General features: G+C 41.6%; 3 protein-coding genes across 7 annotated transcripts in view; all 3 read right to left on the bottom strand.

Annotated features, from left to right (window-relative positions):
- On the bottom strand, nt 1-5,104 carry LOC122779719 (oligodendrocyte-myelin glycoprotein-like). The gene is made up of 2 exons (XM_044042305.1): nt 4,890-5,104; nt 1-2,980 (listed from the first exon to the last, which is right to left on the bottom strand). The coding sequence occupies exons 1-2, from the start codon at nt 5,102-5,104 to the stop codon at nt 1,618-1,620; spliced, it is 1,578 nt and encodes a 525-aa protein (XP_043898240.1). The 3' UTR covers nt 1-1,617.
- A 2,977-nt stretch (nt 5,105-8,081) lies between these two features.
- LOC122780217 lies at nt 8,082-11,588 on the bottom strand. Of its 3 annotated transcripts, none has more exons than XM_044043075.1 (3): nt 11,438-11,588; nt 8,561-9,199; nt 8,082-8,465 (listed from the first exon to the last, which is right to left on the bottom strand). In XM_044043075.1, exons 2-3 carry the CDS (start codon nt 9,189-9,191, stop codon nt 8,458-8,460), a joined length of 639 nt encoding a protein of 212 aa, XP_043899010.1. In that variant the 5' UTR covers nt 9,192-9,199; nt 11,438-11,588; the 3' UTR covers nt 8,082-8,457. The 3 variants fall into 3 exon arrangements, with proteins under 3 accessions (XP_043899010.1, XP_043899011.1, XP_043899009.1); XM_044043076.1 differs by having other exon boundaries at nt 8,082-8,462; nt 11,438-11,587; XM_044043074.1 differs by having other exon boundaries at nt 8,082-9,199; nt 11,438-11,585.
- A 5,081-nt stretch (nt 11,589-16,669) lies between these two features.
- ksr1a (kinase suppressor of ras 1a) overlaps nt 16,670-25,597 on the bottom strand; it is a 39,449-nt gene continuing 30,521 nt past the window's right edge. For 2 of the 3 annotated variants that reach the window (XM_044042197.1, XM_044042199.1), the window contains 12 exons: nt 25,227-25,395; nt 24,904-24,945; nt 24,531-24,579; nt 24,365-24,428; nt 21,899-22,192; nt 21,616-21,812; nt 21,428-21,524; nt 20,869-21,002; nt 20,250-20,378; nt 20,026-20,161; nt 19,565-19,698; nt 16,670-18,382 (listed from right to left, as the gene is read on the bottom strand). In XM_044042197.1, coding sequence (XP_043898132.1) covers nt 18,376-18,382; nt 19,565-19,698; nt 20,026-20,161; nt 20,250-20,378; nt 20,869-21,002; nt 21,428-21,524; nt 21,616-21,812; nt 21,899-22,192; nt 24,365-24,428; nt 24,531-24,579; nt 24,904-24,945; nt 25,227-25,395 — 1,452 coding nt within the window. In that variant the 3' untranslated portion in view covers nt 16,670-18,375. The remainder of the gene's footprint in view (nt 18,383-19,564; nt 19,699-20,025; nt 20,162-20,249; nt 20,379-20,868; nt 21,003-21,427; nt 21,525-21,615; nt 21,813-21,898; nt 22,193-24,364; nt 24,429-24,530; nt 24,580-24,903; nt 24,946-25,226; nt 25,396-25,597) is intronic. The other variant, XM_044042198.1, reaches the window with a different exon arrangement.

The following is a 25,597-nucleotide window of genomic DNA, read 5'->3' as shown; positions in this document are numbered from 1 at the left end:
GTGTGCACTTTATCATTGAGCAGAAAACTCACTGAAACAGAGAGACTGAAGAGGTGGACGAGCACTTCAGTTGGAGAGTAAACTGTTACCTGGATGTATAGTGCCATCATGTGCTTTGCTGTGCTCATTACATCAGGGATAGAAAAAGCATTATTATTAGAAAATGTACTTGTTTTAATGTATAATCACAGCACTGTGCAAAAAAAAACTTAAGCCACCACTAACTATGTTGTTTTAGCAAAGTTTCAATGACCATCCATTTTATTTTTGTATCTTTGAAACTGAAAATATACTAAATATGTGGACTAAAATAAATAAAATCATACAACATTATTAGAACAAAATGGTTTCTTCAGGCAAATGTCAATAATAAGTGTGAACTCATTTGGCACTTAATGCACATCTTGAACTTCTCTTTATTCTGGCAAATTATACCAGGCTTCTTTCAGCACTTTCTAGAGTTCTCTTTTAGATTTAGGCTCTTTCTCTGTCCAGCTGATCCCATACTGCCTCAGGTCTGAAATCTGTGGAGGTCAGTCTGTGTTTGTTAGTGTTATAATCAGCTGATTTTCTCTCCAAATATGATTTCACTGCATTAGCACTGTGGTAGTTTGGGATCGTTGTCATGCTGAAAATGAACCCATTCCCTCTTGGGTGCTGTCCCGGAGGAATGGCAGAACTTTCCTTAAAACATTTTGAATAGCACATGTTTAATACCTCCTGTGATCTTTGGCATTTTCAATGGAATGATTTGACTGCATGTTGGTCTTATATATTAAGAAGCTTCTTGCGAGTTAAACTCATGCAACGATGCTCAAGTCATGTCTTAAATAGACCTGGAACGTGACCATTTTAAACATGAACAAACACAAGTGTTACCAATTGCATTATTTAAGGTTCTACTCCATTTAGATTTGAAAGAGTCGTGACCAACGGACGTAGATCAAAATGCCTCTGTACGCGATTGGCTAGACCTACAACCAATCAGACTAATGATCGGGATGACGTATGCAGAGGGACAGAAAAAATGTCAACAAATGTGCTTGATGTAGTTTTTCTCTCTCGTTTTTGGCGTCTGGGGGGAGCTAGGTGGAGCAAGACGCTTTAAATCGAAGCAACGGTCAACTGCTCTTCAGTGGCTGCCATGTTGGATGTATACAAAAGCTGCTAGACATTGTTTTTTCTGTCGTCATCGCGTCAAGCCCGTCTCTACCGTGCCAGGGGTTTGTGATTGGTTCCCTTTTTCAAGGAGATTCTGAAGTTGTTTGCAGAGAGAAAACACACCCATTGCTACTGTAGAAGCTCATTTTTTCTGAAATGGTTTCCTTTTTCATTCTGCCTACACGTTTCCTGTATTTTCGGATTCAATTTGTATAATGTCTGAATGAATAAATAAATAAATAAACAACAAATCTAATGGTGGCCTAAGCACAGTACTGTATAAAATTAGCATCATATCATATTTAGCATAGCAGGAATTAGAAGACGTGCCTGTAATTTCTATTGTAAATGGTCTTGTTTTTTTTATGTGCTGTAGGAACTACATCCGTCACCAGTCAGTGCTGTAAACTGAAACACACAGCAATCACTAAGCTGTCAGTGTCATCATGTTCATTTTCAGAGGACATTTTGCAGAGTGAGTAGCAGAAGCCCTAGGTTGTAGAGAAAGAGCACTGAGGGACAGGAAGTGAGAGCTGTGCTGCTGCTGCCGATGCCCCTGGGGTGGGACTGATTGTGCCTCCTCACACTCCGGGTACGAAGTGTTGTTGTTTTCTTTGTTTGGCTAAAGGTGCTCTCTGTTGTAAAGAATCGGTCTGCGGCCAGAGTCACGTCGGCCCTGCTGGGAGTTTCGCTGCTGATGGAAAAAGAGGATCTGTCTGTGGCGTGGAATGAGTCAGAGGGTGAGTCTTTGTCAGTGGCAGGAAGGACTGGAGAGTCAGTGTGGAGCATGTGGTCGGAGGCAGCTGGGCCGGCAGTTGCAGAAAGGTGATTAATAATAGACATGGTGGAGATGATGGAGGGAGTGGTGGGGACAGGGTAGTGCTGTCTACGGGTATTTGGGATAAGCAACCACCCAGTAACACTGACTCCAGGAGCAATGGAGCTCAGATCCTGGGCATTTGCTTCCAGTGGGGGCAGGTTGTAGGAAGCAAAGTGCCACCCTCCAGTCCTGCTGGGGTGCATACCTCCACAGACTGACTGGGTATGGCAGGGGCAGCCCAGGACATGAGCAGACGTTTGCTGAGTCCAGGACATTAAGTAGCTGATGTCAGAATAAAGGTGACAAGCCCAAGGGTTGTTGCCCATGGTGATGACTCTAAGTGATGTTATCTTGTCCAACGCTCCAGAGGGCAGAGTGGAAAAGCGGTTAGCGTGCAGGTAAAAGTGAGTCAACCTGGGAAGTCTGTCCAGAGAGCCGGGCAGCACCTTCACAAGCAAATTGTGGGACAGGTCAATGGCCTCCACATGCATGGGCATGTTGGTGGGCAAAGTCCAGAAGTGATTGTGGCTTAGGTTAAGGGTGCACAGATTGATGAGCGTGTTGTTGATGAAGATGGCTCGCTCCAGCTTGTTCCTCGAGAGGTCAAGGGTCCGCAGGTTCCACTGGTAGGCTGTGTCGTTCTTGTCCAGCAGCTGCAGGCGGTTGGAGGCAGCATGGAGGTGCCAGAGGGACCGGGGCAAGCCAACGGGCAGGCGGCTCAGCCGGTTGTGAGACAAGTCAACGATGCGGAGGTGGGTGTACATGGTGAGCTGGTTGTCCAGGTCGTGAAATCGGTTGTGGGACAAGTTGAGGGAGCGCATGTTGTGCTGCAAGCCATCGGGCAGCTGCCTTAGACCTCTCCAGGAGCAGTCCACCTCCCGGTGGCTGCGGCTGCAGGAGCATGAGGAGGGACACACGGCGAGGACGTGCCACCCAAGCAATGACACAAGCAGTAGTCCCAGGAGGACACGCCTGGGAGAAAGCCTCAGGAGCACATGTCTGGTTAAAGAAAGACAGGGAGATGAGAATATCAGTTCATCATCTAGCTACATGTGAGTTCAAACAATCTACACTGAATACAAGACACAAATGCCATGTTTCCTTCATGGTACGGTATGGTTTGGAATGGTAAGGCTTTCAACTAAGAAACACCAATTTTGTCGTTTTTCTGTCACCTAATCAGCTGACTGTTGTGGGTGGAGCCAGTTTAGCTCTACACTGACCAACCATATCATTTTACTCTGGTACCCGAAGGGAAGGGTGGCAAAAAATATTAAAGGTAGGGGCTGGTTATTTTGATACTCTTCCTAATGGAAACGTAAAACTATAAGTGCCATACTGAACTGTTCCACTCTGGACTCTCGACCATTGAGACCTGGTATCAATATCTATCCTCCGAGATCTGATCGTGTGCGGACAGAACTAAGTATAACTGCTCACACCTGCAAGTGTGACCACATGCGTTGTATTCAAATACATCATGAATGTTTGTGAGTAAAAAATGAAAGCTTCAGTGTGTGACATTTGGTTTGTTTCTTTGTTGATATTGTGTTGTTGTTGTTGATATTATGTTGTTTGGTCATAATGGCCAGCACCTTCATGAACAGAAACGATGCAATACTATCACCCCTAACCGAGGCAGCATTTATGTTTATACAGCAGCAAAGTCAAAGGCAGGTGTGGGCAAGAAGCATTTATACTGCCAAACTGCTGAATGACCAGGGATTTTTGAGCAGTAGAGACTTTTTGTGAGTGCTTCTTTTAATTTTCAGTAAAACTCCAACCTAGCACAAAGTTGCTGTTGCTGCCGTCTGCAAGAAAGTTGCCCGGCAACACAACATGAGATCTAAACACCGCTATACTGAGTTGTGTGGAGCTGATAGATTCAATCGACGTTGTGTGAAGTAATTTGACAATGGTTTCCGACCGTCAATATTGTTCTGAAGCTTGACTTAAAATACATTATTTTGCGACTCACAATATACCGTAAGTTGTGTATAAAATCGCAATTAGACATTTGACCCACATTGCACGGACATGTTCTTGGCGGTGTCCACGTCTGGATTGCAGGTCTGACAGGGACCAAAGTTTTTTTTCATAATAGCTCCACCCATTGCAAGAATATCTGCACAGTATATGTACACACACGGTCTGTTTTCTCCAGGCTTTGCTGCATAGCACTGCAGTCCTTGTAGATACCCACATTGATATGATGCCAGACTGACTCCCCTACAATTCTGTTGGCATGTTTTAGAGCTGTATCATCATCACCATTTATTCATGCACCATTTATTCCTGCACTAAAAACTGAAATGCATCCCACTGGTACATATTTGACCTGGTGTGTGTACAAGAGGATATTCTGGTCTATCCCAAAAAACACCATTCTTCACAAAGGATGAGAAATCCCACTAGTCATTTTCCTTGGCATGGGTTTGTGTGTTCAGTCATCAGCGGCTGTCAGACTGCAGTCAGTCCCCAGAGGAGGAGAACTAGCTCAATAGATGGGTTTTAATATTGACTCCACAGAGGACTCATGCATCAGCTGGTAGAAAAAAAAGAAAAAAAAAAGCAGCCAGGAGTGCTGCACTGCTGAAACAGCAGTATCCACTGTACTGTATGTGCACCAGGGTGTGACTGCATTTGTGTGCATGGAAACAGTCTTTACATTTGTTCATTACTTACCTTCTCATCTTATCATTCCAGTCACTTTTCTCTCCTTGCTCCTTCCCTTTTTCTCCTGCTGTCCAGTACCTCTTCTCTCTGCTCTCGTGCTATTAAGCTAAGGACCAGCTGCTGCTCTGCTGAAGGTGATTTTTTTCTTCTTCCTATGCTTGAAGTCGCTTCATGTAATTGGACACTCACTTCACTTGTCCAGTGCAGGTTTTGAAGTTGTGCCCTCACTTGCCTTGTGGTCGGAATCCTTTTCGTCCTCTTTAGAGAAGCTGGGAGTGGATACAGCAGCTTCTTATATGGATCTTTTGGGTTAGCGCGATCAGGCACTGCAGGCTCTGTGTGCTTTACTCTGTGCTGTAGAGGGGAGAGATGGGATGGGATGGGTGGGGTGATGGTGTGATGGTGTGGGGAAGTATTAGGAGGGGGGTAAGGAGGTTTCCCCTGCATACAAGTCCATTTTAAATCTGGCAGCTTCCAAGAATGAATTCTGTATTCAAACTGACTGCTGATATTGTGTTTAAATGTATTCACTGGTTCATTAATTTCACTCCAGCTTGTATTCATAATAAATGAAACTGCTAGATGTTTCCCCAAAGTGTCCCAACAACAGTGACCTAATGTAAACTTAACACTTTGTAACTGTTCTTACATTTTTTATTTAATTCATGTGTTTTTGGGGTGGGGGGATGTACTTACCTCAAGGTCATTCCCTAAATGAACCTGTTCTATTAAGGGGTGTCACATCAAGCCAGGCAATTGTCTGGGGGCCCCATTCTTCTTGTTTTTTGACGAAAAAAAAAAATATTGGCAAGCAAATTTTGCCCAAGAAGAATAATCTCATTTTAAAACTTTGTCTTAATAAGTTAGTATGGCTTACATTAAGCTTTAATTACCAGTAACAAGCTACAACAATGGTTTTCACAAAATCCCAAGTGGTTTGAGTGTTCACCATTGGTGTGCACATTTGTTTTGCTTGTTTTAAAAAGCTATTGTTCCATTTTAAGACACATTAAAGTGTAACAAAATGACACATTCAAATCCACTTCTTCAATGCTCATTAAAATAAAATACAAAATAATAATACATCCGTAATGAAGTTTAATAGGTGTGCTACACTAAAGTGTTACTAAAGTGGTATTTATAATGTGAATAAATACCAATATTAGAGCTTATAGTTGCAGATTCAGTCGCACACTGTATTCATTTTTAGAATGTGACAGACTACTCAGTACTGCAGCTCCAGAAGGACAAGCCAGTACTTTTAGTTTCAGATAATGAGGGATCAGGAGGGAGAGTGCTTGGTGGGAGGGGAGAAGTGGAAAAGGGAAGGGAAATTTAATTTTGTTTTTTATCTTAAAGGCTTTGAAGACAATGCTTAGGTTTTCAAAGTGTGGCTTTCCGGCACTCCATTAACCACTACCCTTCACAAAGTACGATTATATTGTCAGTCATTGTAATTTCCATTGTGTATGTTTATATATACAGTAGTTGCTGCTACAAAAATGTATTGCAGAAGACCTCTGACCTTTACTGCAGCTTCCTACATGTCATCAGCAATACAGTCAACTCTCCATCCCACACTGCACCGCCGTGGGACAGATCAGTGTCGATTCAGATGTTAGTCAGTGTTTAAACTTATACAATGTGACACAATAATACATTCTACTGATTAGAGTCTCGTGTTACTTCTTCAGTCACGTACGTCTCTCTTTCTACCGCTCTACCTCTCTCTGCTGCTTGACGGCTTATTCTCAGCCATGCTGTGGACGGGAGGGGCACAGCCATGACGACGTCACGGGTAAGGTGGACAAATATCTGCACAAGACGTGCGGAAGCCGCTCCATATTGTTTTTTTGAAAAGAGTTTTTGTGTTGCTTTGTCAGCACAGGCCGGGCTGAAAAGAGAACATTCCCTTTGAGTTGAGTGGCTCTGCCCGGAAAAAAAGCACAGTCTCTGCGTGCTAATTAAGTAGACACCCCCACCCCATCTCTCTCTCCCTCTCGCTTTTTCTCTTGCCTTAAATTTGAACACAACTGTGAAAAGAAAATGTGCATTTATGTGTGATTCTGCTGTTATGCAACAGGTCCAGAAGCCTCTACTGAAGTGTATGAAAATGTTCTCCACTTTTCTGTTAATAAAGTTACATCAACTTTTGTCCCCCTACTGTGCTGTCTTTATTCAGTCTGAGCTTGTGAACCCCTCCACTTTAAAATTAGATGATTGATCTTATGAAACCTGCGTGTTGCTTTCAACCCTCGTCTGTTTATTTAAAGTCTTGGTCTTGAGCTTGCTGTCATTAATAGTAGTCTTTATTTTAGTATTGTAGCTGAGGTTTTTAAACATGCACTAGTGCAGCTGCTTTTAAAAGAAAAGAAAGAGCAAAAAAAAAAAACTTGCATTCACCCTTCTGCTTGCTCAAATGTCAGGCCGATGTCAAAGCTACCACTCCTTTCAAAAATCCTTTCGAAAATTGTTCTCACCAGTTCGTAGCCTTCCTACAATAAAGAATTCAAATGTATAATAAACAAAAACAGTCAAGTTGTGTATGAGAGCTAGAACATGACTGGTTGTTGTTTTTTTAATGTCAAATAGTTGTCACAGTCCTTGTGTAGTCCATGAATGTGAGCCTCTGACTGACACAACTATATGACTACATTTGAGCACACTACAGGCCCCACTCACTCTGGTAGTTACACACCGTTATATTTGTCTGTACAAAATCATTTAATAGTGGTGGGCAAGCCCATTTAAAAAGCAAACAAACATCTGCATGTTACTAATGACACTGCATTACATTACATAACATGTCATTTAGCAGACACTTTTTACCCACAGCGACTTACAAGGGAATTGAGTACAACCTGCCAGGGGTGGAGTTGAAGTTACAACCATGATACCGGTCTTAACCTCTGAGCTACCCCACCCCTGCAGTTTCCGGCCCAGAAATTTGACTGCTAAGACTCGAAAGGACCTTGCTTGAACTTGTAAGTGGCCATTTGCACTTGTATTTTTCTTTTTTTTTTTTTCTTATTGAAAATGAAATTTAAATCAAAAACCCCACCAAGATCCTGACAGATATGACTTAATCTAGCAGAGGGCACTATTGAAAAGTAAAAACCTATTATAATAATAATAATAATAATAAAAAGAAGAAGAAGAAGAAGAACATTTTGAAAGAAGCACATCATGATTAATGGTATGAAAAACTAATTTCAGGTCCAGAAAAACAGCTCCTGCATAACCACCCTGGTCTAGTAAACTTTTAAGATTGTCAAATAAACATCAGGTGGCTGTCACTTCAGTTTTACAATTCAAATCGTATACCTAAAGTTCACCAGTTCCTCGGAAATGAGGTTCCACTTAGGGCCAGGTTCCGGTCTCCATGAGGACACACACACACACAGAGGCGCACACACACACACAGTTTTCTGTTAGCGGAGTTTTATTCTTCTACAAATAACGCTTCAAAATGAATGTTTAAAACATGCACACATTTATCTGCAGAAATAAATATTATAATATAATATAATATTCAAACATGCAAATTAGACAGAAACGCAGCCTCAGCTGAACAAATGCAGACCTGCGTCACTCTGGTTTGACCCATTTAGGAAGTCTGCAAAAGCAAAAGTTGCTGTGAGTACAGAGTAAATCACAGTTCAAGGGGTTTTAAACGCCACAGACAAGTGAAAGGCAGTCACTCTGGAAACTCCACATGCACACAGTGCTACACTGCAGCCTCAGAGGAAGAGGAGGAGGAAGCAGCTACAGCGTTGCTGGACTGGGAATCGGTGGCATCCTCATGCTGCTTTGAGGAGAGAGAATTTTCAGTCACAGTCATCTCTTTCTTTTTCTCACCTGACAAAAATTCCTTGCTGCTGACAGCATCTGCCACCTCCTTACTCTTCTCTTCTCCCACTTGCCCGTCCTTGTTCTCCTTGGCTTCCCCCTTCCCGTCTTCGTCTTCATTATTATCATTGCCCGCGTCCTCCTGTGTCTCACTGAAATCGCTCATTAACACGGCAGTCTGTTTGGCTTCCACCTCTGGTTTGCTTTTGTTCTTCCTGGCCGTTCCCATCCAGTACTCAGAGTTGCTGATCAGGTCTCCGTTGCTACTCAGTGACTTGAGGCGTTGTCGGAGCTGACACACCTTCCATAGCAACAACAAAGTGGAGAGCAACAGAACAGTGCAGACTAGGATCAGCACTCCACTCACCAGGTACACCACCCCACATCCCTTTTTGGCCGATTCCTTGGTGGGTGGGATTGTGGTTGTGGTGGTCCTGTGCGTTGAGACAGGTGCAGTCGTGGTGCTGTGGCTGCTGGAGGCTGAGAGGACAGGTGTGCTTGTCTCACTGGTCATCATGCTGCTGTTCTCAGGAACTTTTGTGAAATTAGCAGGCGACGCTGGCCTGCTGGTGGGATTGACAGCTGTACTGTTGTTTGGTAAGAAAGAAGTTTCATCTTGGTCTCTACCATCAGCGCCATACAATAGTGCAGATACACAGTAGAGCAGGAGGAGGACGCCGTTCATGTTGTGATCTGAGAAAACATGGAATGGCATTTAAGTTTAAAATACATTTTGGAATTTAGATGGCTGATAAATATGAGCCTGTGACCCTGCTAACCAAGACCAAGCCACGATCAATCCATGACTAAGACATTAAGGCAGAAAGCAGCATCAAGACCAAGTCCAGCAGCCCAAAATGCACATACTCCTAATTCTTGGTTCAGATACCATACAAGCCTGTTGGGCCAGTGTTATAATCTGGGGTCACTGCGGTTGGTCAATGGGAGGGGCATGATATTTAGAAAGAGCCTCAGAAGTCAGTGTGTGTTGGGTTTCATTATGTGTCCAAAAAAATAGGTCAGCCGATGACAACAGTGACAGGATTAATCAGGCTAAAGTTGTGAAACAATGGTTGACTCGGAGCATGAGTCATCATTTTCACACATGGAGTGGTCACCACAGAGTCCACACCTTTTTTTTTTTTTACCATGGAGAATCTTGACTCACCAAACTGACAAACCTGACGCCATCATAAATATACGAGATCTTACAAAAAAAAAAGATCAAAACATTAATAATTATAATGATTAGACTAGAATAGGAAATACAAATCTTTACTTGGAATTGAGGAATTACGCACACACGTGTACATATATATGCATATGCATGTGTGTAATCAATTAATTACACACACACACATATATATGCATATAAGTGCTCTGTAGCTGGGAACATATTGGTTTTCATTTTTTATAAGGATTTTGTATCTGTAATATTCTAGTACAGAGCTCAGTTTTAGATGGGGGCCCGCTCACACTCTGAAAACACACTATGGGATTTGACAAGATCGTATATTTCATCTATAATTCTGTACTGAGACTCAAAATTACCAATAATAAAATAATGTCCTGTCTACTCATACATACCTAGGCAAAGCAGCCAAGGTAATAGGCTATTCTTTTTTTCCCATAGAAATGCAGGTGCCTTCATCAATCTCCATTATCTGCTGTCACATCTCAGGGCTCTTTTTCCCAAATGAGGGAGTGATACAGCAGTGGGTCGTGTTCGCTGTCTTTTCTTATTCTATGTGGATTAGGCGATCAAACTTTACAGTAGACAAACATACAACTCCTCCTCGTGAACTTAACTTCAGGGGGGAAATGCATCGGCTGGCTTACTGATAACTAAAGATTCTGACTAATTGTGTTCATGGTTGCATTTAAAGATGTTCTTTTTCCATCCAGTGACATTAATGACTCATACAAATAGGTCACTTGAGGTCTTGACCAGTCTTGATTTAAACAGAGTCTCAAAATGCAGCCCCAAAATCAATTTCATGCGGCCCGCCACTTCAAATCAAGTTACACGGGGCTATTAATCTCTTTTTTTTTGTATTGATTCATTTTGAAACAAATACAATTCTGTGGAATAGCATCATGAATATTGATATAAACATTGATATACAGCACAAATAATACTACTACTAATAATAATGATAATAATAATAATAAGACATAATTGGGGCCACATAGTTTGTATGTTTTCCCCGTGTGTGCATGGTTTTTCTCCCACAGACCAAAGATATGCAGATTTGAGGATTAGGCAAATTGGACACTAAATCCAACCTTTTTCTTCTACGGGGGGCTACGTTGACAACATGAAAATGGAGAGCGTCTCATGTCTTTTAACATTCATTCTCAGAGTTTATTTCAACCCAAACAAACTGACTGAGCTTGTTTTGCCCCGAACATTTAATGTCGGTGTCCACAACTCATATTTTGCAATAAACATAACAAAAATATCAATTAATTCCCCTACATGTGTATTTTGTATTTTTCTATGCATTTATTTTAGTGAATCTCACACACTATTAAATTAAAAATCAAAAGCTGTCAAAACAAAACACATATGTGTGTTAACCAATGTGTTAACCAATTATTTGGGTTGAAATAATAACCCAATGCGCTGGGGTGTTTAACCTAACCTCCTAATTATTGTAAAATTACTAATTAATTAATTAATTAATTAATTAATAATTCATCATTTTTAAAAAGTATTTGATTATTAAAAACAAAATACAAAATTAGAATCCTTTCAATTTGTTTGCGCCTTTAGATTATGATAACCATTTAGAACAGAAACAAAAGTTATGATTATAAACACTCATTTCTTCTTCTTCTTAAATGTGCCATTATCACTGTTCATCTTTGACGCACTGGTCATTGTGGTAACAGAGGCAAAAGTATGTATGAAAAGACACGGTCACTTACACTGTTGATGTTCTTGTTCTAGTTGCCAGAAGAACAATGTTTGGTATCGGAATAAAAATGTGCTGCCAGTGAAAAGAAACCAACGCTGTGTTTGTTGAGGAACAGGGAGAGAAAGACAGTAATCCAAATCAGTGACAGACTCATGACGCTGTCTTGTTCTACTTCTCTATTTTGGTCTATTAAAAGTAAAGGAAGTGGCTTTGGTGTTGTTCCGTCAGTTGGTCAAAGAGACATCTGTGAAACATGAAAGACGACTGGAGAGAAGAGAATGAGTCACTGAGAAGCTCACGACCAGCATGATTTTACCTTTATATTATCGCAGATGGTCTGCATTTATATCGGGCTTTTCTAGTCTTGATGACCACTCAAAGCTGCTTTACATTACAGTTTCACCCATTCACTCACACTTTCATACAGCACATCTACATGCAGCACTTTTCATTCTACGTTCGCACGCTGCCGGCACAGGAGCAACGTGGGGTTAAGCGTCTTGCCCATGGGCAAGTAGACTAGCAGAGCCAGGAATCAAACCCACAACTTTCAAGTTGAAAGATGACATGCTATACCACTGAGCTACTGCGCACCCATATATTAAATACCCATATATGGTGAAGGTTCTCATAATCTTCTACAGTAATTAGCTGTGGGTGACTGGACTTGCTTGAGTTGAAGATGTTTCACCTTTTTATATTGAATCCCTCAGCGCTAACTGCTAAAACAGCTACTAAAAAAATGTAAACAGTACCGTAAAAAGTCCCCTTAGTTTCCCCTTAGCGAGGAAGGAACTAGTTAATATTTTAGTGGAAGTTGTAAATGACGCTCCCTGCATAGAGTCAATTGGTTCCAAAGATCCTAAGCAGGCCAATCACCATCCGGGTTGTTTCATAACTGTTGATCAGCTGAGGACCTCAGGCTACCACCGGATAGTCCATCCTATCATTTATTCCTTACCCTCACTGGATAACTACATGAGGTTAAGGAAAGATGACAAGAAAAGTGCATTCAGGAGTAGGAAATAACAATTGTGGTCCCTGACTGCACTTACTTGTTAAGCTTACACTGCAGACTGGACCCAGTCATGCAGACCCCCAAGACACAGAGCAATGCTCAGCAGTTTGAATTGCAAAAGTCAAGAAATAAAAGGATTTATCCAAAGCAGCGAGGTTGGTGTCCAGAGGTCAAGTGTGCAGGCGGGTGAATATGAAGAGAGATGGTTTGAATGGAACAAAGACGGTGAGGTAAACATCTGCGGCAGAGCAGAAGAGAGCAGGTAAGACAATGCAAGACGTGAAGCAGAACTTGGCCTTGATGTTTCCACTGAGGATTAATGACACTCTGTTGAAGACTAGAGCTGAAGAGCTGGTATTTATTGCAGGAGGTTGAAGAGCAGCATTCAGTGAGATGAGCAGCAGGTGTGTGCGTACAGAGCGGACGAGCAGGAAAGTAGTAAAACTATAGACAGTTTTGGAATCGGACACAGTCTGGCGTAGTGGAGCGTAGGAAGTAGGATGGAAGTAGCAATCAGCCACCAGAGGGCGACTCCACTGGTAGCGAAAAGAACGTTTACTACAACTTCTCACTTGATTTCTAAAAGTAAAATCAGTAAATGGTCTCGATCGCTAGTTCCACCTCTTCTTCAACAGAATATGATAACAACAACAAATCGTCCCATGTCCTTTTTCATATACAAACACAGTTAACACTTGATCTTTTTGCAGTGACTACTAGGATAAACTACAAAGAGCTATTGTTGGGTAACATTGCGTGTTGCAGTGGTGTGTAAATTTGACACTTCCTCCTTTCTGTCATCGTACGTTTCTGTTTCCTGTGGAATTTATTTGTCACTCGTTTCATATCTGCACCTGCACATGTAACTCATTTCTATGAAATGCTTCATTTGGCATATGTATTGTGTCACCCCTGCATGTGACACCAGCAACACACAAGACCTCCAAACACAGCCATCAGTAATTAGCACACTGCACGCTCCGCCACCAGCAAAGACTGCAGCGAGCATCTTCTTGGTCTTGGTCTAATGTCGCAGTAAATAGTAACGTAAATCATCCTTTTCCATACGCAGCAGCACACTTGTAATGTGGCTCTTTTCAACCTTAAATCAACATGTTTCAGTGTTTATATGCTCTCTCTCTCTTGAGAATGAGACCTCGTGTCTCAATGCAATAAATAAACAGCTGTTAGGTCTAACACCAATGTTTAAAAAAAGAAACGGCAAGATTACTTCTTAATTCGGTTTTTATAACCTTGCACGACCCACCTGCAGTACTAGCACGGCCCACAAGGGACCGCAGCCCACACTTTGAGAGTCGCTGCTGTAAATAATAATGAGTTTGCTCGTATTAGGTTAAGGAGAGCAGGAGTATGTGAAGAGGAAAGCATCATTGAGTGAACGCCAGTATTTTATTTATTTAGTAAGTGTGGTTGTATAAGTCACTGGCACACAGTCAGTGCTGACTGTGACCAGAGCCTACACTGAGACATATAATAAATGAATAAATCAATAAATGACACTTGTTTTAACTCTCCATTCCAACAATTTTACACTAACCCTAACCTTGACCTCCTAACATTAACCCACAGGAGTTGTGGATCCACTGCTGCCTCCAACAGTAACTTTAAATGCTGTTATTTTGTTATTAGCAGCTCCTGTGTCCCCCACAAGCTAAAAATATTGAATTTATTTATGGACTTTAGTGTGGGAGATGAAGTGTTTCCAGCAGCAACTTCACATTTGTCATTTGTGATTTTGGTCGTCCTCCAGAATGATGCAAATCACACAAACTTACCAAACCCTGCAACAGTGGCTACTGCACTCCAAAGCAGCCCTAGATGTCAATAGGTGAGGCTTTTGTTAAGTCGCTAATATCTCTTTTTCCCTTGTGTCCACGCTGGCTGCCATGTTTTCACTCAGAGCTTGTGTCTGTGACTCAAGCTGGTACTCGGGGGCGCAGGGGATGAGACAGGGACGCGCACAACGCAGTCCGTGCTGACTCTGTGCCAGGGCCTTATGCAGACCACACTAGAAATAACTTTCTCTTCAGGTCATTTCAAAAGGAAATGAAAACAGAAGGGAGACAGACGACTTTACCTCAAAAAGACCTTCTCTTGACTAATGGAAAGTCCCACTTGTTCCGTTTATATCAAATGACAATTTGCATATTTACCCTCACAGCCAGTGTGTGTGTGTGTGTGTGCGTGCGCACATCCTAAGTGAAATGTCGTGTGTCGTCTTTTTTACCGTCATGAATAACTGGATGTGATTGTGGGCAGTGTCATTAAGGAAAGTCCCAGGACCATCAGATAGTTGCCTGCCTGTCTGTCTGCCTGTCTGTCACCCAGATTTCACAACAAATTTATGGAGATGAAAGTACACACACACACACACACTCACACTCATCGATATATAGAACAAAGCATACAAAGGCAAGTGCTATACCACATATACCCTATACCAGCTCGTCCTGACCACGTGACTAAGTGCATTGACTTGCCACCATGTGATTGGCTGGTCAGATATTTGCACTGACAAGCAGGTTGAGCAGATGTACCTAATAAAGTGGGTCTGAGAATCTGGTCGTGGCACATCAACAAACAAATGGTTGTGGTATTTTTAGACTGACTGACCAGGAAATAAAGGACATTTTGTGTCTGGCGTGGCAGTAAAGGAAGTCATGTGACTCAGTACCAGTTGGAGTCAGAGAACGTTTAGTTGCAGTTGAGGATACAAGGTCCTTTCTTTTCTGCTGGAGCGATACCAGTATTCAGAGCCCATCCATCATTCTTATTAGTCAAAGCCACACTTAGGATGCAGCCTCACTGATAACAGGCTTCAAGGTCTGAATCCGAGCAGTATTTCTCATTTCACTGGCAGCAGCCAAGGCCTCGTATTATACACTTTTGATCAATTCACCATTGAAAAGCTGGCTCAGCAGAAAGGCATAAAAAAAGGCAAACTGTTTCTTTGGAGGCTTATAAAGCACTGACTATATGAACCGTCCTCAGATATAAATGAACTAACAAAATTCTCACACCAAATTTGGACGTGTTAACTGCAGATGCCCATTTGGTTTCCATCATTTTTTACATGAATGAAAGTGAATTAGATGTCCCAAGTTATATAAACATGAGTGTGTCACACTTGAGTGTTACATCATACAGAATAAAAAGAATGTAAATGTTCCGAATGTAAAAAACACTCTGTGGGGTCAGTGTGCCACCTAGAGGCAGAGCAGGGTGTGACTTCTTACTTTTCAGCAGCTTCTTCTTCAAAACCATGCACACAACAGTACTCACAGGCTTCATTATAAACCAGAGAGTGAGTAAAGTTTCTTTTTGACTGTTTTTTTTCCGTTTGCAGGGGCTAAAACAAGCAGCTTATTTTCAATCATGTAAATATTTTTCTCACTGTACTTGTGATCAAGTTGAAATTCTCAAAATGACTTCTTGATCATTTAATCACTTTAGTTCACGTCATACTGAGACTCATTCACGCAAATAATAAGTGTCAAACTATTATACTGCTTCTCTATTGAACCAGATGTAATAATCTGTCTACCATATTTCCCTGCATTATACTACACTATACTATACTATACATAAAGCATTAAAAATGTTAAAAATACAGATCTGTGCTGCTGCAGTTATTAAATATTGCAGTAAATAATGCAGTTATCTACAATATTGCCTAACATAATATATAAAGCAATACAATACACTAAGATGGATACAGAGCTAAGTGTTGCTTGCACTATAAATGCACTGTAAAGACGTTTACGCTTATTTGTGGCTTTTAAATGATCACTGAATGAAGTTTTATACACATCATTTGAGTATCATAACAAATTCTATATTTCTTTCTCCAGTGCAGTGCCATAAAACATGTCTTTCGCGTAGCTGTTAACATTTATAAAGTCACATAGAGAAGGTAAACTTTCTATCACCGTCATAAAAAAACCTCAGCCATTGTTTCCATGAAAAATAACGTTTGACTATCAAACAATGACTCAGCAACCTCTCATTGTGGTGACGCCGACATATTCATTTACTTCTTTAAAGGATTTTGAGCACGTGAGAGCAATTGACACACTTTTCCATGTAATCCACAATTGTGCCAAAACTATTTTTCTTGCAAATACTAGTGATGTACAAAAGCGGCTCATGTAAAAACATAATATCCAGTGCAAACAGTAAAAGAACGGCATATATATCCTGTAATTACATGACAAGCCTCATTTTATTGTCTTCCATGGATGAAAACAGAAACTGTGTGTACAGAATGGTAGTCACATGCAATTACAAAAATATGAATTTTTTACAGTAACATAAAAAACATGTATTGGCCCATTCTAAAAATTGCACAGCTTTTTACACAGTATTTTGTACATGAAAAAAATATATAAATATATACACATCTGTCATCGCCATAGCAGTACCTATTCAAAAAATGTTGTGATGTCATTTACATATAAAACGTTTGTACAAATATTAGAAGAGTCCTGTTAATCTGCTATACATTAAATAATGTATTTACATCACATACGGTTGGATTTTGCGACACAAAATTTGACTGCGACCGCTCACAAAAACTGACCCTAGGCGTTCCGACACAGTACGCTCACTCAGTCGACCGTGCGCACCCTCACACACACACACACACACACACACGACATATAAATACAAGCACACCAACTGAAGCCAGCAACCACAAACAGTTTGCACAAGCGCGCACAAGAGGTAATGTTTTACAGAGATATAGGACACTTTTGCGCCAGGTTCCTGATTTATCTTTTGTTTTTTGTTTTGTTTTTGTAGTCTGACCTCTTGAAAGAAGGCTCTTTCTAAGGAACTCGTGTTCTTATAAAGTGCACTTTACACTTCAGTGGATGGACATTACTATTAATCATAAACGGCCAGCATTATTCTTTCTATTCCCATGTAGATTGTGGATGATGACGGGAATATTCCTTTTTATTTCAGCTGTCACTCAGCATTTACACCAGGTGCCCCGTTTTCAAATGCATCCAATACACAGTGACTTTAACAGGTTAAACGCCATAAAGACAACAACACAAGTGAGCATATATTATCATGTGTCTGATCCTCATCTGAGAGCGTCCTGAAGTTGAAAAGAAACCACTGCAAATGGAACTATGCGACAACTACAAAACAACAAAGAGGAAAACTGCATATTGTGTCTAGACATGAGCAGGTGAACGTCTCAGCACATGCCATCACACAACATGAAAAAGCTTTGAGAAGGTAACGAAAGCAGCCGGTCACACACGTGTCAAACACTCGGGGTAAAACAGAAGGACAGATAAATGAAGGTGGTCCATTTGGTAGCAGGGTTCATTTCACGTTCCAGGTGCGTGATTTGTTTTGTTTGTGTGCGCCTATGTGTGTTTTTCTCAAGAGGAAACAGAGGCCGTGTTGGTCAGGGCCTCCCGGCAAGAACAACCACATCATCATCATCATCATCATCATCATAGCAGCAGCACAGCAGCACAGAGAAGGTGAGCAGGCCAAAGAACAGGGCATAGCAGCCATCAGCACAGGCACAGACCACAGCGCACCGGTCAGTCTCAGCACAGACACCACAAAGCCTCACAGCCCCCAACGACGTCACACAACACAACCAAAAACACAGGAAGGCAAGGAGATCTTAGACGACGGGAGGGACCAGTGGTGGAGGACGATGGTGTTCCGTCCCCTCCGCCACACCTCCGTCCACCAATCCTCTCTTCCCCAGTGACAAAACGCAGCGGTTAGACGTGGAAGATCAGACTGTGGGATTAGTGGAAGCAGCGTCTGTTTCAGGCAGAGGCAATGCTTTGATCAATCCTGTAAGAGTTAAGGATTCAGGAGCATGCAAGGCAGAACCAGGCTTTGTTGTGCATTGCTTATATTTTTCAGTGCAACGGCTACAACCTAGATTAGGGAAAGAGAACAAGAAAGAGAGGGAAGAGCAAAAGGAAAACAAACATTAGGTGGTTAGTGAAAGTGCAACAGGCCTCCAAGCTCATTTCTTTATGTCAGAAGACCTGGTTTTCTTTCAAAATAAAACGCATCTTCCGTCATCTTGCTACAAAACTGACATTTAACCGCATTTTATTAAAAAATAAAATGAAAATTGGTCACATTTAGTCTTTGGGCAAAGAAGACATGTTTGTGTAAAAAGCGAAAAGAAGCGAGAAGCAGAGAAGCAGTAGGAAACACGGTGTGAAAGTGAAGCTGTTAATCATGCGATGGAGGTGTAATTGTGGAAAGTGACATGGAAACTTTTCTCCGAGGAAAAAAAAGAATGAAATGATTTGGGGTGTAGAATAAAAGTGAAGTCTTCCTATTTAAAATGCTCTCTTTTTTGTCATAGCACTGTGCATCGGTCATATCATCCTTAATGTGTAACATCCTCCTTAATGTTACACATTAAGGAGGATGGCAGACATTCAATACGTCACTTATATATTATTTTTATATGTACGTTAAGCATCTTCGGCTTCCACGTTTCTTGTGTGTCTGTATCTATTGGAACCTAATCAGCTGAAAACTTGGCCGAGGCCACTGTGGTTTCCTGACACACTTAGAAGAGAGAGAGAGAGAGGGAGGGAGGTAGGGAGGTGAGCAAAACCATCCTCCATTTAGTGCAACCTGGATCTTTAGGGGACTGAGAATTGCCATGACGACAAACTATCCAATCACAGACTACAACACTGACACTTCATTTAAATTAAATAGTACATCTAGGAGACGATGATGAACTATACTACTGGTTTTTTTTTCTGATTCATTCAGTCATTGTCATGTGTCATCATCTCATGTGGCATGTGATAATGGAGGCTTTATCTACGGCATGTCCCACTGCAGTGACGGGGGGCATAATATGAAGTGTGAAATGTATTCAAAATATAGAAATCAAATATCCAGGTACAGTATGAATGACATTTTTAAATAAGACGGAATAAATAAGACTGCTCGGCTGCTTCTGTCTCTTACTCAAAGAATCAGCGCTGAGTGACAGGTCTTTGTACCAACAAGGAATCTGAAGATTGACTATTAAGGACTATGTCTTTGTTTTCCAGTGTCTTCACATCGTCCAGCCTGGATACCTACTCTGCAGACTTCCAGAAGTGTCCGGGGTGGGACAGCCTGCGGTTCAGTTTGGGCAACTTCTCCAGCATGTCGGCCAGCTGGGTGAAGGTGGGCCTCTCTCTCAGGTCATACGCCCAGCAGGCAGACAGAATCTCCTGGGGAGACAGACCACTCTTGGTTAATGCACCTGACAAAATAGTGGACACTGCACTATGGACGATGATGATGATGATTGCACCTTATTAGGATTGTATGAAGTAGGTATGGTGGTATGAGTGTGTGCACCCTTGATCGGCTTGAGACATTCAAGTGTAGCAAGTGTTTTGTCACTGTATGTGTGTGTGTGTGCGCTGCTGCTACTCAAACACCATGAAGTGTTCCTTTAATAACTGTACATCAGTAGAACACGCTTCATTATTTGCCTCTTATAGAAGAAAAATGAACGCGTGTCTTTTTCTCAATGAGTTTCTCATTCAACTCACAGTGACCTCCTTGCCCAGGCTGATCTCTGCCAAGACCTTCTTGATGCCCTCTCCACTCCCCACCTGCCAGATGGTAGCTTCCACAGACTGGTTGGTGATTGGCCAGTCCCTAGCTTGAAGCTCATACCAAATGGTGCTTTAAGGGGGCAGGTAAGATTATTCTGTATTAGTAGCACAAGCTCATCTAAATCTTCAGATCTTATTTGTGAGTGTGAAGGACTCACCCAAAGGCATACACATCTGCTGCTGTGGAGAAAGGAAGGCGGTCCTCGTTACCTGGGCTCATCCTCCGCACAATTTCCGGTGCGAGATAACAAATCCAGCCATGTGGCAGTTTTAGTTTATTCTCACGCCTGGGGGAAAAAAAAAAAAACAGCGACAAATCAAAAACTGAGCACAAAGACACATTTGAATTACACCTTCAAATTAAAGGTCAACTATTAATGTCTTCAATAATCAGTGCAGCCACTGGCTGACATATAACGCTGATAGAACAATTTATATATATATATATATGTATACACAAAATTCCTGCACTCAAATTAACATTAACACATAGTCTGTGCCTCCTGTCTGCACTTGGTGCCTTCACTACAATTAACTTATATATTTGGAATAAAATGAATGTATAAGGTAAATAGATTAAGTTTTACAATAATCGACAAAATAATTAAATCAATGCCGATGATGAAAATATTTGGTAAATATTAGCGAGATCAAATGGCCTTGAATGTGCAGGAAATGATGGGTGGTTACTACAAATCACTAGACCTCCCCAGTAGGCAGGTGTGTAAATTAAGTGAGAAGCAGTAATTGAGCCATTTAGCTGACGTCGCTTCTTACCTCCCCTCCTGAACAACTCCCGAGATTCCGAACAGCCCGAAGTCTGTGATCACGACTTTATTGGTGTCGTGGAAAACGTTCTTCGACTTCAGATCTTTGTGAACGATACCTTTAGCATGGAGGTAGCCCATTCCCTGCACACAGACGTAGAAGGCAGCAGGTCAGTCTCATGTCGGGAGTTATTTCATGAAGTAATATGGTTGTATGAGGTACTGACACACTGTAAGTGTGCTTGAGACAATCACTCTTACATACAACATGGCTGCCAGCAGAGAAACAAGGAAAAACTAATTGTAGCCACTTAATCAATAAAAATCCTCTCCCACACCAAAGTCCATAGTGAAAATTGTATTTTAACATTGTAACCTGTGCTTCAAAAAATCATAGCTGGCATATATGTTCTTAGATGAGTCTTTGCTTAAGTGGCCGGACATGAGTTCTACCTTGTGTCACTGGCAGCCATGTTTTCAGAGAGTGACAATATTTCTGAAAGTCGGTCACTTCTAAATACTTTCAAAAGGAAATGAAAGCTGTGAAAAGATACAGGAGCAACATTTACCTTTACAATCTCCTGAGCGATTTGTCTCGTCTTGTTAATATCCAAAGTGTTTTTAGTGTCCCTAACAACTGAATACAGCGTCCTCCCTTTACAGAAACTGTGTGGACAGAGAAAGAAAAGGTCGTACATTAAGTGAATTTGTGTTCAAATTATAAATAAAAAGGTGTGTTTGATACTTCTGGTCTCACCTGGTGATGATGGCCAGGTGGGGTGGAGCCATGCAGGCCCCCATGAAGAGCACCACATTCTCATGCCTGGTCTGTCTGTAGTTCATCACTTCCTTTTTAAAGAGCTTTAGATGATCCTGATTGTTCCCGTCGATCTCAAGGAGCCTAATAGCTACCTCGCCATGCCACCGGCCCTTATGCACTTTACCCCAGCGACCCTGCATGGATAAAAGATAGACTCAGCAAAAATGTTTTTTGTTTGTTTTTTGTAACTATGAGATACACGTGTGTCCCGATCCCTCACCTTTCCTATGAGTTCTCCAAGGTCCAGCTGCTCAAAGGGAATGTCCCACTCCTGCAGGTAGACACTGGTCTGACTCCCCTTGCGGGAGATGGGGCCCTTCCACTGGTTACCCCGAGAGTTGGGCAGGTCGTCAAGCTCGTCGCCGTCCAGCTCTCCATCTGAGCCCATGTTTATCCTCATGTCCTCCCCGTCCTCCTCATCTTCACCTTCATCCTCGTTCTCCTCCTCCTCATCCTCATCCTCCTCCTCCGCATCGGGGTCTTCATCTTCAACCTCAATGTCGTCGTCCCCTTCCTGCAAGTGTATAGCGATGGCTTTTTTTTTTAATTCTACTGTGGATAAGTCTACAAATTAAAGTTAAACCATTACAAAACATTAAGGAGGATATACATGCTTTAAAATAAAACAACAACAATAATAACAATAATAAAATGCCCATTCACAACATAAAAACAAATACAGGCTCCACCCACAAAAACCCAATGACTCTGCATCCCCCCATTTTGAGATTTCAGGTTTTCTTAATATATTTCATTATTATTTTTTTTTAATGTATATATATATATATATATATATATATATTGTTTTACTAGAAATAAATAAGTTCTTTACAGCCCTGAATCATATTTTGTGTTAATCTTTAACACCTGGGTCATTCTTTAATGTATCCTGTGAAATGGAAGCCACTTTTTTTTTTATAAACTCTGTGTCTTCAGTTGCAAAATGTCATGTCAGCAAAGCATGCTGGTGAAATGAATAACAACACAAGCTCAGCATAATCACAGCCAAACAGGTCAGTCTGGTTCCGGTAAACAAATGTCAGAGGGGACGTTGTTTTTCTTTAATTCTAGGTTCCATTTACAAGAAACCTGTCATTTGTGTATTGCAGAGACATTAAAATCATCATATCACAGAATTCATTACATTAATAAGTAGAGTAGACCTATGCTGTGGTAACGGTGCACATATTGAACCTTTGACAGAGGTGACTGTGGCACATGCTGCTCTGATCAGTGACAGATCATATTCGATACATCCATTCCATGTGCAATTATAACTATAATAGTGTCATTTTTTTTTAAACAATAAACACATTTGGATAACAAAGAATACTTTACCAATATCAATAATTTGCTGTGCAAATCACATTTGTTTGTTTTAGCTAGGGAAATGCTGTTCCCTGCCAATGTTTTGAGACACAACACACAGAGAGGTCTTTGGTGGCATTTTCTCGTCTTAGTTGTCGGTCGTTGTGAATCATTGTTCCGTTCGGCTGACGTTGGCTTGTTGTTAGTTTCCGAAACATTGCACGTTGTTTTCTTTTTGCCGCCGTCTTCTTCTCCATTCTCCATTCATTGTCACCGGTGTAGATTTTGTTGTGGTACGTCACTTAAATGAGTCCGGCTTACAGCGAGACCAAAAGTTCCGCCTGCTGAACTTTAGTTATTTACTTAAAAAAAACAGAACTCGCGCCCCCCGTTAAATCTCCACGCCCCCCCAACAGTTTGAAATAGGCTGTGTTAAGAGGTCGCGACTGATATGGGTTTCTCGTCTTCTTATGTTTGTCTCTAAACTAAACCCTGTCTTCTGAGGCCAACTCCGCCCAGTGACTGAAGAGGGAGGGACAGTGGAGATCAGTGCAGGGAGCACGCGCTGGTGCTGAAATCTGACATCAAGTCGCACTGGTGGAACAAGCGGCTGGCAAAGAGTTTACCAGTGACAGAAGAGTGGACTAAAAAAAAGCCAGTGGCAACATATGAATGGAGTAGCTGGTGTTTGACCAGAGAGTAAGTAGATGATAGATATAGATTTATTATCATAAATGCATACCCTATGAAATGTCTTCCCCTGTAACCATTCTCAGTCATCTCTTTCAATCAATATCCATAACATCTCGAACAAATACACCCTAAACTTTGCACAACAGTCTGTCTTGTCTTGTTCATTGTCACATACACGTTACTTGTCAATTAACATATATGAAAATGGATGGGGGCATGAGCTCAGGGAGAAGACATTAAACTTGATCAGATATGATTAGTAGGGTGGTCTATGTTTTCATTTTCTTAAGTAGTGCATCACACCAATCACAAATTTGGTGCTAATCGGCATAATCAATTATTTTAACATTGTAATTTAATTTAGTTCCTGTACATGTACTGTCATTATTAGAAATGACTACATAGGATGGAAGAATATGATATGATGTCTACTGATTGTTTGTTTCATTTCATTGATTTTTTTCTTGCACAGCGAGCACCTGGGTTCATACGAAACGACATTTCATTCAGACGTGTAACAGGAAGAATGACAATAATGGTCGAGTTGAAATTCCATTTCATTAAAAACGCTGATGTTTCTTGTTTGGCAGAGGTTCCGATTTCAAGGCACATTGTAGAAAAGCATTCTGAGCTCACTGTCCTTTCCACACACACACACACACACACACACATGCTGCTACATTACCTCTTCATCTTCGTCTTCCACCAGCTCAGCATGCATGTCTTCCACCGATTGCTCTATCTCAGTGCTGTGACACAGAGAATTTAAAGGTCAAATGTGACCAAAAGCTAAATCTTTTGATGACTGTTGTCGCTCTAATTGAATAAAACTGAGTTTTAAAATGTCTTACACAGTGTCTTGTAGGACATCAGAGTGCAAATGAGCGGGACTGGAGACATCTGCAAACGGAAAATAAGAAATGTTAGGCAGAAATAAGAGGATAAAAAGTTCGAGCCCTCATGTGCTTCTTCCCTTTTCCTTTGGAAAAAAAAGTCTCTTCACATGTGGAAACACGACACCTCATGCAATTTCCCACGACTACCAGCAGATGGAGACAAAACACTGCCCAGGAGACACGCAATTCTAGTGCATGCACACAGTGACACTGCTACGACACGCGAAGCAAAACACAGAGGACAGAGCAAGATCTGAGGTTTGAAGAGAGAGTGGAATATTGGGACACTAGAAATGAACAAAAGACATTTTTGGGACTGTTAACTCACCGGGGAAGATAAACTGCTGTCTATGCTGAAAGTAACAGGCAGCTTTTGCAAATAGAGAGGGAAAGACTGTCAAGCACGGCATAGAGGGAGTTAACAAGACTGTAAATGAACAGATCTGGTAAAAAGGCAAAGTTGCTCTTTAGTGTTAATGTTGTATAAACAGGAAAAAGGAGTGTTAGTGAGGTCCAGTATTATATCATACAGTATCTAGCTGTAACAGAGTTAGGAACATAGAACTGGTAAACTGAGGAGAATAATACTAGCGCGCACATTTGAGTGTGTGCTCTGCGTGACTGTATTTGCCCCTGTGAAGCCGAGCTTACCTGGGAAGTTGAAACGACTGTCTCGATGACCTTTGGGCGAGGGGTTGGGTGGCGGCGTGGCACTGGGAGGGTTGCTCTGCTGGAAGGGAGCTGGGGACGAGGGTGTGGACGAAGTGGTGGAGGACGGATTGCTGCTGGAGTCCAGCTGGTTCAGTACAGGTGGATAATCCTGAAGGAGCAGGGACGTGAGCACACGACATTGAGCAGACCTGACCGATAATGGTCATATTCTAATTTTCCTACAGCTTGTTCATCCTGTGACATGGATGCTTGATCTATCTGAAAACATGTGGGGCCACATGGGACAAGGAACAACTGATTTCACCCACTTAAACACTCTAATGAACTCTATGCCTGCTTAAGTCTATGAT

The sequence above is a fragment of the Solea senegalensis genome, linkage group LG13 (assembly GCF_019176455.1).
Source record: "Solea senegalensis isolate Sse05_10M linkage group LG13, IFAPA_SoseM_1, whole genome shotgun sequence".
Lineage (NCBI taxonomy): Eukaryota > Metazoa > Chordata > Actinopteri > Pleuronectiformes > Soleidae > Solea > Solea senegalensis.
The sequence above is the reverse complement of the archived record's forward strand: the minus strand, read 5'-3'. Positions and strand labels throughout refer to the sequence as shown.